This window comes from Sturnus vulgaris, chromosome 2 (genome assembly GCF_052056855.1).
Source record: "Sturnus vulgaris isolate bStuVul1 chromosome 2, bStuVul1.hap1, whole genome shotgun sequence".
In the NCBI taxonomy this organism is placed as follows: domain Eukaryota; kingdom Metazoa; phylum Chordata; class Aves; order Passeriformes; family Sturnidae; genus Sturnus; species Sturnus vulgaris.
The window spans coordinates 34,702,261-34,714,418 of record NC_142244.1 but is presented as its reverse complement, the minus strand read 5'-3'; the positions used below and the strand labels follow the sequence as shown (position 1 = coordinate 34,714,418).

General features: G+C 43.6%; 1 protein-coding gene across 3 annotated transcripts; it reads left to right on the top strand.

Moving 5' to 3' along the window:
* The first annotated feature begins 60 nt into the window (after positions 1 to 60).
* KCTD21 (potassium channel tetramerization domain containing 21) lies at positions 61 to 11,520 on the top strand. 3 transcript variants are annotated; one of them, XM_088159238.1, is made up of 2 exons: positions 61 to 103; positions 8,418 to 11,520. In XM_088159238.1, exon 2 carries the CDS (start codon positions 8,448 to 8,450, stop codon positions 9,228 to 9,230), a length of 783 nt encoding a protein of 260 aa, XP_088015364.1. In that variant the 5' UTR covers positions 61 to 103; positions 8,418 to 8,447; the 3' UTR covers positions 9,231 to 11,520. The 3 variants fall into 3 exon arrangements, with proteins under 3 accessions (XP_088015364.1, XP_014731252.1, XP_088015365.1); XM_014875766.2 differs by lacking the exon at positions 61 to 103 and adding an exon at positions 1,896 to 2,035; XM_088159239.1 differs by lacking the exon at positions 61 to 103 and adding an exon at positions 2,450 to 2,547.
* Positions 11,521 to 12,158: the final 638 nt, after the last annotated feature.

The window sequence follows — 12,158 nt, the reverse complement described above, 5'->3', positions numbered from 1 at the left end:
CCGGGCCGAGCCGAGCCGTGCCGGGAGCGCCGCGCCCCCCGCTTCCTCCGCCTCCCTCCGCCTCTCGGCCAGCGGCGGAGCTCGGCGGCTGGAGGGGGCGCAGGTGGGTCCCTGGCGGGGCTGCGGGGGGGATCCGCCCGGCTGGGCGCCGGGGAAAGGGCCGGGGGCAGCCCCGGCGGAATTGCCCGAGGGAGGGAAAAACTGAGGCACGGGGAGGAAGCGGCGGCCGGGAACCGCGCAGCTGGTCTGCTCTGGGATGCGGGAAGAACGAGCGAGTCCCTTGTGAAGGGGAATCTAGGGTTATTTTTTTAGCATTTTAAGCTAATTCAGTAGTGTGAGTGCCTGGCTATATAGGGAGGAGCAGTACCTACGACTGTCCGTAACAGGGTCGGGTTCAGCGCCACTCTGCAAACTTTGCACATTCCCTTGCCCCCTTTCAGTGAAACATCTTCGAAATTGAAGTGTATTCACAGCGAAACCAAGCCCTGTATGCTCACACTCGGGACATGCTGCCGGCTAGGTCCAGCCGGGCGACGGGCATGATACATGCCCTCCAGAAGGGCTAATTCTGGGTGGTGCCTACCTCGGTAGCGTGATTTGAGAGTGGGTTTTGCTGTGGTGCAGCAGCATCCGTGCTGGGAATTAGCCGCCTTCGAATTGCAGAGATGGTCTGAAAGCAACCGTGTCAGCGGGAGATGAGGTGGAAACTGGATTATTGAACCACTCCACGTGTCCATCAAGCAGGTGGTGGGCTACCACGTGTGCCGTGAAGTTGTTCAGGGACAAAATAAAGTAGTCCATGAAGGAAATAAAGAGTATCTGTAAGATACTCCAGGCATGCCAAGTGATACTTACATGGGTGCTGGGACAGGACATTGAAAATCAGTGAAAACTTCTGCCAGAACCGGCATTAAATGTGTATATTGGACCGTACAAAGGGTTCTATCAGCTTGGAAGGAAATGTGATGCTCCCGCTGCCCTGAGACCCCAAGCAGGCTCCTTTCTGGCAGGGGATGGCAGTGTCCTCCTGACCATCTGCACTGCCCACCTAGCAGCCCCTGAGCCTACGAGTGTTGAAGGTCACACCAGGAGAGCGCTGGGCACTGCAGCACTTTGGCTTTTATTCTCCAGACCTGGCTGCAGCCGCATCCCTGTGGTTCTGCTGCACTCGCTCTCCCCCTCCATCTTGTCGTCAGCCGTTCTCCTTCGGCAGCACTTAACCTTCTTTTCGCTCTTCTGCTCCCTGCTGTGCGCTGCTGCTTTTATTCCTTCACTCTCAGGAGGAGCCTGACCTTTGCTTTATATCGCTCTTTGCTTTCACTAGCTGGGCACCAGCTCTATTTCCCTACCTCTGCCTCCCTACCCCTTGTCTGTATGTGTAAATTCGGCATCTGCAGAGAGCCTACGCGAAGCCTCCTGCATTCAGCTGCATCCCTAAGCAAGCAGCCCAGGAGATGCTCAAGGGCGTGGAAGTGCAGGTTTGGGAAGGGATGAACACACACCATCGTACCCACAGCAAACCAGGGCTGTTACGAAACTCCCGTCCGTGCTTTCCCATCCCTCACGCGGCTCACTGCCAGAACAGCGTTTCTGTGCATAACAAAACAGGGTCAGAAAATTAAATATAAATTAAATATAAATAACTGGCAGACAAGCGGCTGCGCTCCGAAGGCGGATAGTCCGTATGTCTGTCTCCCAGCACTGCAGCCGCCGGCAGATCGATAGCAATCCTGTCTCAAGCAGAGAAAGGAAGGGTGACCCGTCGTTTCCTGCCTCACGCCTGCTGGGAATTTGAGTCCCCTGCCAGAGCTCGTCACCGCGTCCCCCGTGCCAGCCTCGGGGTGAGCGGCCTTTCCCCAGCCGCCTGCTGGAAATTTCCAGAGGCACCACAGCACCCCCGAAACAAAAAGCTACCGTGCCTCCCCGCAGGCGCTTCATTTTGGGATCTATTGCTCCTGGCAGGCACGCCATGCTCTGCTTCACCGACTGAACTTAAGCCTCTTACGTGCTGCTCAGTTGGAGGGGTTCATATTAAGTAAGTGTCCAAAATCAGGTGGGTCCGTTCTGCAACGATGGGAGAACGTGGGATTCCTCTCTAAGATTGCCATAAATAAGCATGTAGGGTGCAGAGACTGTATTGCGAATGTTTAACCTTCTGTAGTAAAGGATGAGCTAAGTAAATGTGCATCAGGGACATATGAAGGGAGGGGCGAGTCTATCCTTGCAAAGGATTTTGTCCAAAATTCTTCCTGAAACTCGGCTCTCATTGGTGCCTACTGTCTGCTGAAAGCTGGGTAAGTGGTCAGTTGAGGTGGGGTTTGTTTGGGCTTTTTAAACCCTTAAATACTTTTTTGTTGTTGTTTCTGCCCTCCCCGTTTAAGTTAGTTTATTATTATTTTTATCTTGTCTATCATGAGGTGACTTCTAGGCTTCAAACCGCCTTGTTTGCCGCCCCCATAACGCAGAAAGGCACGAGCTTGTACGGTTTGGATTTCCTCCACGAGGTTGTCCCTTTGAGAAGGGACAAGGCACAGAACTGTTCTGCAGGTATAGTTACAGCAAGTGCCATGGGCTTGGCTGTGTCCAGGTCCTGGAGTTCTCAACTTTATGAGGATTTGTTTGTTTGTTTGTTTGTTTCCTCAGGGCTCAGGTGTTTTGTTAAAACTGGAACTTTTACCTCAAACTGAAACATGTATTTCAGTAAGACACAATGATCACAGGCAAAGTGATACATGCCAGGTGTGGGGAGACTGGGGCAAAACCCAAAGCAGAACGAACTTCACAGAGGAAGGAGCATCTTTGCCTGATTATGTGTTCACAGTTAATATATTCTAATGGAGCTGACTGGAGCCCCCATCCTGCAACCATCTTTTGCTGAATCCCATTTAAAGTCTCCAGCGGCCATACAGGTGCCCAGCTATTTCTTTTTTCATACTTCCTTTTGAGCTGAAATCAATCCTGCCCCTCCCAAGGCAGAATTACTTCCTATAAAGCACTACCTGATATGTCTCTTGTAACATTCTTCTACTTGACGTGACTTTCACGAGCTCTCTTGGGCAATACTTAAAAAGCCAGAGAGGTTTTTAGTCTGGCTGCTCTTCCTGATGCTTAGCAGAAATGGTCCCTGGCTTGCTTTAATTCTATTGCCACTTAGGCATCATTCATTGAATCAGCCTAAATAATTAATTTCTTCTTTTTAAAAATGTTTCTTTTTTTTTCCTGTGTGTATATTTTGTGGTTCATTGTTAGTCCTCAACTATTTCTTACAGCAGCTGCACATATTTCACTATCTTAAATACAGATTTTCCAAGTTTTGGTTGTGGAGGGATACTTCACAGGTGAGCTGTTGAAGGCTGCACGATAAAATTAACCAGCCTTGCAATACATTAGACATAAGATTAGGAGGCACTCATACAGGCTACACAGAGAATCTGTGGCTGCCCCATCCCTGGAAGTGTTTAAGGCCAGGTTGGATAGGACTTTGAGTGGCCTTGTCTAGTGAAATGTGTCCCTGCCCATGGGGTGTGGGCTGGAACATGAAAATCTTTAGGGTCCCTTCTAACCCAAGCCATTCTGTAATTGTGTGATTCCATGACATTAAAACCATTAAAAACAACGACTTTGTAAATGGCTGTGTAATGCTGTATCTTGCAGCAAAAACTCTATTTCTGTAACAGCATATGTTAACTCATATTTCAGGGAATGCTACAATTTTAATGCTTTTAATGCTATGTGTAAGGGCTTCAGAGGCCCTAAGGAGCCTGTGGGATGGACTTCAGAAACCTTACAACTCAACATGATCCTCTTCAACCAAATTACACATTGCTCTTGCTTTGCTGTTCTGTGTTTAATTAATCCCATTAATTAAATCCCCTGAATAACACTAGGATCAGCCGCTTATCTACATCTTGGCCATTGCCTGTGAAATCCAGAAGGATTGCTTCATTTTCCTTCCCTGACATTTTGAAAGTGAAATGTGTTTTGGCAATCAATTTCTTTTCCCAATTAAAATCCTGTTTAGAATTGTCTTTATATATATGTATATAGAGAGAGCTATAGCTATCATTTGGCAACCATTTAAACATATCTATAACTTTAGACTTTCTATTAAACTGCACTCTTCTTGTTAAAAAGGACAGATTACAGCTGTATGCATTTTTCAGTGGTTAAAACATAGTAATATTTGTGCCATTTGTTTACATTTTACTTACGTTGGCAAATCATGGCTGATGGTTTTTTTTTGTTTTGATGATTATTGTACACTTGTGGGTTTTTGCCAAGTTGGGTGAAGCAGGCACTCAGTTAAATTATGTATACTGAATTTTATTTATTAGCTAATTAAAGTGCTCTTAAATGTGATGAATACATAAGAGGAGAAATAAGCTTATCCAAAGCTGTTCTACATTCAAAATTATTATGAAACAAAGTGGTCTGATAATGATGGTTCTAAATACATGAAGGCATTGATCAGTGAAAACAGTTAGCTTTTGTCATTTTGCATACTTGCATACCTTCCTGCTATGTCAACCCCCATCATTCTCCCAGCTTCAAACCATTTATTTGCTGAACTAAACTCATGGGGTAGAGAGTTATTACGGAAATGTTCTCTATGCAGCTGTTGAGGATGCTCCTAGGAGTAAAACCCAGGTTAAAATTTACAAGCTGTGGTCAGTTGAAAAGCTCAGATGCTCAGACAACAGCTTCAATTCAGGAGTTTGACTTTTTCATAAAGCTGACCAGTGCACTGCTGGTTTCTCTCAATTTACATCAGGTGATATGACTTTAAGTAACTTTAAATCAAATGTAGATTTTTCCCCCCTCCATGATATTAAAAGAGATATTTAAATACAGGTTGCTCTTAGAAGCACAAAATAAATCTTGTGTTCTTCAGCCAAATTTGCATCTTCAGCTGTCAAATTAGATCTCTAGCTAACCTAATTTGAGTGAATTTTAAATGCTACTTGGAGAGGAGCTACCCAAAAGGCTTTACTGTGATTCTCTGCTTCCAAGAACTCTAATCCAATTTGTACTTCTCCTTGGTGACTGCAGATTATAGAATCATACAATCATAGAATGGTTTGGGTTGGAAGGGACCTTAAAGATCATCTAGTTCCAACCCACCCCCGCCATGGGCAGGGACACCTTCCACTAAACCAGTAGCTTCCCATGTCCAAGATCTTGGTGCCTCCTCTTTGTGGAAATCTCATCAAAAGATTCACACTGCATTCTTGGACAACCTTTATATTGCATTAGCAAAGCATCCAGGCTTGAAAAACCTTGCTAGGGGATGCAAATGATGGTTGAATGATTAAAGAGAGAAAATTTACAGCCCATTTAATTTCAATTTTTACAGGTTTATGAAAAACAGTTTTTCATAAACAAGTTTTTAGGGAAAAATGCAGCAAAGACTGACTTTCCCCAGCTACTGTCAAGTATGTTGTTTGGTCAATGCATTGAGTCCAGGTTGATGACAAATCCAGTAGACATTTATCCTCATTTGTGCTCACATTTTTGGGTCTTCTGAGGTTCCCAGACCAGCAGATTCATCTTCACACTGTAAGGATATAAACCTGTACGAAGTGGGATGAACTAGGCAAAGGAAGACATTTTAGGAATGACAGCTGAGGAATAGTTATCCTCCAGCCTTATCCATGGGCAAGATGTTTGCTTTGTTAGATGTTTAAAATTTAATCTTGTGCAGGGATGATGGGCAGGTTCAAAATCAGAGCAGGCTGGTGTCCTGGGAGAGTGAAATCCAGTCTTATGACAGAATAGCCATAAGCAGAATGGGCTGTCCAGGGCATGTGTCTGAGCAATGCCCAGAGGTGGGAGAGGATCAGAGCCCACATGCTGAGAGGGTGCCAATCTCTGTGTTACTCTTCCAGCTCCAGAGCTAAGGCTTGGTTAGATATCTGATGCTGTTGTTGCCAGCACAGATACGGTCTTCACTTTCAGAGAGCTCATGTTACTCCTGTATTTTTTGGCAACCTCCCTTTTGGAGTGCTGATAAGAAAACAGTTACAGGAGATTTAAATGTTATCTGTTCAGGTTGGACCAAGTTGTCTGCCTCTCATTCAGGCTATCAGTGAGGTGTTAGATCACAGTAAACCTAGGATAGATGATGTGTTTGAAATGAAGGTCTGTATCTTTGGGCTGCTTGGTGGTCTTTGGGTTGTGACTCTTGACTGTGAGCTCTGCCAAGTGAAGCCTTGTCACAGACACATCAAGGAAACATCTTCTTTGTGCCTGGCTAAGACTGGCAGACAGTGTGAGAAAAAAACTCTCATGGTCTAGATAAGCAGGCTTGGGCTCAAAAATCTGAAAGCTTCACCTGTGAAGGAAGAATAGGTTGTTTAGTGTACAGCAGCTTGAAGGGCAGCAGAGGTGAGAAGCAATGAACATGGCTTTTGGAGTCACTATCAATCCTGCTTCTATAGGCTGTGTTATTTGTAGGGAGGTATGGGGAAGCTTCTGTTTGATGAAATGTGAAAAAAAGTAAAATCCATTTTAGGATGCTTTTGTGAATGCCTGATTGTTCTTGTAGCAATGCTTTTGCAGACATACTGCAAGTCTTTGGGGAAAAATCCACGGCAGCCACTTGTGCTACAGAATTAGATCAGTTGAAGCCTCCACATGATCAGGTTTAAACAGCTCTTGACTCTAAATTGGGTTGAAGTTTTCAAGAGTGGGAAGTACACTGAGACTACAGTGCCAAGGGGAGTTTAGCACTGGAACAGATAGTTTTTCTTGGAGTATATATGATTGAGGTTAGTCACAAGGATGGTCTGGGGCCATCGAATGCACGTGTTGTTGTGTTGGTCTGCACGTGTATCTTTATTTGCGAGTTTTGCTGGATGCATGGGACTAAGGGATACACAGGGAAAGCACTCTAGATTTAGAGATCTGCATCTTTCCATGATTGTGCAGTGGGATATAGGCTGTGTGCCAAGGGCTAAAGAACAAAGTGGAATGTTAGTCTTAAACAACAAGTTAAAGACAGGCTCTCGTTTGACCTGTTTATTATCTGCCCTACATTGGGCCAGTTTTTCTTAGAAAAATGTGCTGCTGTCTAGAGATGTATTTGTTTTAGAATGCCATTAGCACTATTATCTGGGTTTTAGCAGCCATAAAAGAATTTATATTCCAATACAAGATGACCTTCTCCCTGTCTGCATTTTGCTGTGATTCCAGAGCTGATAACAGTGGGTAGTGTCTATGATTATTCCATGACTAGCTAGGAAAAGACCTGCACTTAAGTTCAGTTTTAGGGGACCTGTTTGGCAGCTTTCTGTTGAATGTCTGTAGTTACTACAGCAAGAGCTACCTCCTGCCTCTGTAAGCAAAGACTGGTGGGTTTCCTGCTGAACTGTTGATTGATTTAGATTCAGCAAACAAAGCAAAACAGATTTGCAGGTCCTCAGGTAGCAGGAATGATGGCCCACCTGCACAAGACAACTGAGCTGAGCTGCAATGGAGACAGCTGCACAGCTCCTTTCTTTTATCTTGCCCCAGCCCTGGCATTGGTCCAGTTCCAACATACATAGCAAAACGTGCTCAATAGAAAATGTTGTGTTTTCTCCCTAAACTGGCTTATTGTGGGATCAGATGAGTGCTACAGGTGGCATAAGAGAGGAAGATGGTATGGTGTAGGGCAAGGGGAGTTCATGCATGCCCCTTCCTAAGGCTTAACTGCACCTTAAAATCACATCCTTAGTTAATGTCAGCTGATGGCAGAGGCTTTGCATGGAAACAGTGTCAACTAGCATATGGCCCCAAATAATTAGAAAATGTTTTCTAGGGTAAAGCACACTGGAAGGAGAAAGTCTGCTGATTTCTTTTTAATGAAGGGAATCACAGACTGTCGCGTGCTTACGGCAGCAACTGCTGTCTGGCTCCCTGCTGTGCTGACTGCACTCAGACATACGTCAGGGGATACTGCTGAACTGCTTTGTTACTTTAATCTTATCTTCAAACACTGTGGAAGATGTTGGGTTGTGTCCAGTTCTTGTCCTGTCCTCCTTTGCCCCCCCCCCCCCCCCCCCAAATTCTCTGTGAGGGAAATAAGATCATACAAGCCCAGAACACTACCTGGAAGTCAGCCTTCATTGTAGATATTGGTGGGAGAGATTCACTTTTAGCATAATTGTAAAGTTTTGGAAAACTCATTATTTCTGGCACTAAACTGAATTAAACAAAGTCCTGTTCAAATCTGTTAGAGAAAAAACATCCTTATGCTTGTTCTCAAGATACAACTAAAAAAAATAATTATTCAATTTTAATGTCTATGGTGAATTCTTGCCACGTTATAACCCTTATATATTTAGGACTATTTATCTCTGTAGTTTAACCTTTCAAAAAGATTAATGCAACTAAATGTGTGGTGTTGGATTTTTTTTTTTAATTTTTTTTTTTTTTAGAATTAGTCCCAGCACCGTGACTTTTCCATCATGTCAGAACCTATCACGCTCAATGTTGGAGGAAAACTGTATACCACCTCTCTGTCCACTCTGACTAGCTTTCCAGACTCCATGCTGGGGGCCATGTTTAGTGGGAAGATCCCAACCAAGAAGGACAGCCAAGGCAACTGCTTTATTGACAGAGATGGCAAAATCTTCCGCTATATCCTGAACTTTTTACGGACTTCTCACTTGGACCTCCCTGAAGATTTTCAGGAAATGGGCTTACTGCGGCGGGAAGTAGATTTTTATCAAATTCAGCCCCTGATTGAGGCCTTGCAGGAGAAGGAGGTAGAGCTTTCCAAAGCAGAGAAAAATGCCATGCTCAACATCACCCTTGATCAGAAGACCCAGACTGTTCACTTCACTGTCCGAGAAGCACCCCAGATTTACAGCTTGTCTTCCTCCAACATGGAAGTGTTCAGTGCTCATATCTTCTCCACGTCATGCCTGTTCCTGAAGCTTCTTGGTTCCAAACTGTATTACTGTTTCAATGGAAACCTTTCCTCAATATCCAGTTACCTGCAGGACCCCAACCACTTGACCTTAGATTGGGTTGCGAGTGTGGAAGGCCTTCCCGAAGAGGAGTACACCAGGCAGAACTTGAAGAGACTCTGGGTGGTGCCAGATAATAAGCAAATCAATAGTTTCCAGGTGTTTGTGGAAGAAGTGCTGAAAATAGCCATGAGTGATGGTTTTTGCATAGATTCTGCTCATCCACATACTTCAGATTTCATGAATAATAAGATTATTCGCTTAATTCGGTACAAGTAGGAATGGCTGTTTGTGGTGCCAGCATGGAGATAACACAGGTTAAGTGTTTCCCTTTAAAACACACTTACAGCCTAATTCAGAATCATGCTTATCTGGATTAAGAGTCACTAACAAGGAGATGATTTTCCTTTAACGTACTTACCAATACGACCTTTCAGAATATGTCCATATTCCAGACAGAAGTAATATTGTCTAGCACCTGAATTAAGGACTGGCTCTGTCTCTGCCTCTGCCTCTGACCTGCTGTACAATTCTGGGGAAAATCACTTAACTTCTGTCCTCTCTACGTTTTCCAGTTGGAAAATGAGTGATCCTTAACCTGCATTGCCAGGGGATTGAGAGGGTTCAGTAACCATGGTTTGGAATGTATCTGGAGAATGGATGCAGTGAAAAATACCATGGAGCTGCAGTGCAGCAGACAGCCCTAGGAGCACATTTGCCATGTCTTGCTGTATCTCCTGTGCAGAGCATTCGAGAAGCTTGTTTGGACCTGCAGAGAAGTAGCCTTCCCACATGCACTCAATACAGCTGTAAAGGATGGTGCAAGATGCAAATGAGTGAGGAATCCTGTCTCTTTGGGTTCAACAAAGGATTTCTGTCACCCTAGGAAGCTGGCTCAGGTTTTTTTCTGAACCCTGTGAGGAAGCCCCTGCTTTATTCTGCTTACAGGGAAGCCGTGTTGGAATAATGTGATTGGCAGGAAAGCCATAGGAGAGAATGGCGTTATTACAAATTAAGAAGATTAAACCTTTACTTTTACATTCCAAAGCCATCCAAGATAACTAATCCTTTTCTTTCTCTTACAATGTTAATATTTGTCAGGAGGATGCTACTGAAACTTTCAAAGGTGAAGACAGACTTTGGATCAGAGGCCCCCAAACGTCTTCTAAACATTTGAGCCTCCTTTGGGCATATCTCCCTTCAGCAGTGCCTGGAATGCATGGGATGGATTTCATTTGAAAACACAACATTCTCACCAGGTTAAACCTAATATTTTTCATTGCAAAAACAGAGGGTCATTTTTCCTATCCTGGTTTGTTGAGCCCTTTTTTGTTTAGTATCTTTGTGAAATGGTCAGGTCACTAAAAGAATTTTACCTGTTTGCTTGGCTTCAGTATCAACTTGCCAGAGGGAAGGAAATGGGAAACCAGAGGTCAAACTCTTCCCTACACACCTGGTCTGTGCTGTAATGAAGATCATACCTCACTAGCTGCATGCTGTCTCTAAATATCATTTGTGCCACATTCAAGATGGTTCTTTCTCAGCTAATTATGTTTAAAAGTGTCTTAACTATAGTTCCTTAACCAGCTTGCTGTGAGTGCATGAGAGGCCCTCTGGAACATTTTCAGGTATCTTTAATGAGATAGACGGGAAAATGTAGTAACTAAGTTTTGCATTTAGTTTTAGTGCTTCCATAAGGTTTCCAGCTGCAAAGCTCAGTACTGTGCATGTTCTTGTTTCCCAAAGTAACTACTCTGTTGTTACATTAAGCTGACCTGTGAACAAGCATAAAGAAGCTTTTTTTCTTGTAAAAAACAGTGTGATCACTATACTTCTACTGTCCCAAACTGTGACTGCATGAACAACACAAATCAGCATGCTGATGGGTAAAATGCACATTCTGCAGTTGTTACAAACCACTGCCCTTTGTCTGACTTGGTGCTAAACCAGCATGATATACATGGGACCATGTTGTCAGAAAGCACTGATTGGGCTTGAAGCCCTCAGAACCACTATACGTGGCACATTTTGTGTATTTTGAGGATTGTAAACAGGATTTTGTGGCCAAATTCCAGTTTGAGTCACCTGTTCTTCTATATTTAGTTGCATTAGGAAGAACTCTTTTTTTTTTTTCCATCTCGGTCCTGAATTACAAAGCATGAGTTTGCCAGTCAGCTGGACATTGACAGGAATGATCTGTGCTGGTAATATGATTATGATCTGTAAAATGAATCCTCTTTCATCAAATCTGTGACTTGAAACAGATATGCCGTTGTTGAATTTATGATAACAGAGGTTTTGGGGACTGTTGACAGTATTTCTTTTTAACCCACATCCTTGAGAGTAGATTTTAAATTATCTGTAACTCCAGAGCTCTTGTATGTCATGACTAAAATAATGCTCACCAGTAAGAATTGTTTCCTGTCAGCTTGAGTTTATCCAAAGGTAAGAGCAGTGGGCTTAGATCTCATTTGGAAGGGTGGAGGGGGGAAAGTCTGACCTACACCCTTTAGAGCTCTGGATCAGTATTGCTCCAGACCATTTCAGCAAAATAAAATATTCCATGGGAGAGTTGAATCATTACTGCATTTTTTTCGTGAAAGAAAAGTAAGAGGAGTCTGTAAAAGGAGAGAACTGGGCTCAGAGCTTCACCTGGAATGCTTTAACTCATCAGTTTATTATGCAGAAGATGAACAAATTGAATACACATTTGTTTGTGCTCATGCAACTAAGTCAGTAAAAGGTACAGCTGGCCCCAGATATCTGTCATTTATTAATAGACAGTGCGATGCAAAATATCTCTCTTTTATATATGTAGATAGATGCAAAATTTCCAACTAGTGTAAAGATGTGAGTGAAGCCGTGCTTTGGGAGGAACAGAAAATCTTGAGGTACCTCAAACTTGCTAAGCACAATAAACACCCTTACGTATGAGGTACTATTTATACTGGAAATGGGCGGTAAGTGAATCACTTGTGATTGCAGTCAAACATATGTTCTACAAATGCAGCTGCTATTTCAAACTCCACACTAAGCTCAATTTTTAGCTGCTCCCGAATTCTGCAGTCTGTGAGTTATGATATAATGACAGTTTATAGGAACATTCTCTCTCCAGAGTGCTTGTTTGCATCTTATCTGAATAGCTGGTTTTTTGTTTACCTTCTTTTTCTGAGCCCTGGAGGTGTACTTTTGTTTACCAGTCAACAC

Coding starts and splice junctions, on each gene's coding strand:
- KCTD21 (XM_088159238.1), top strand. CDS start 8,448: ATGTCAGAACCTATCACGCTCAATGTTGGAGGAAAACTGTATACCACC.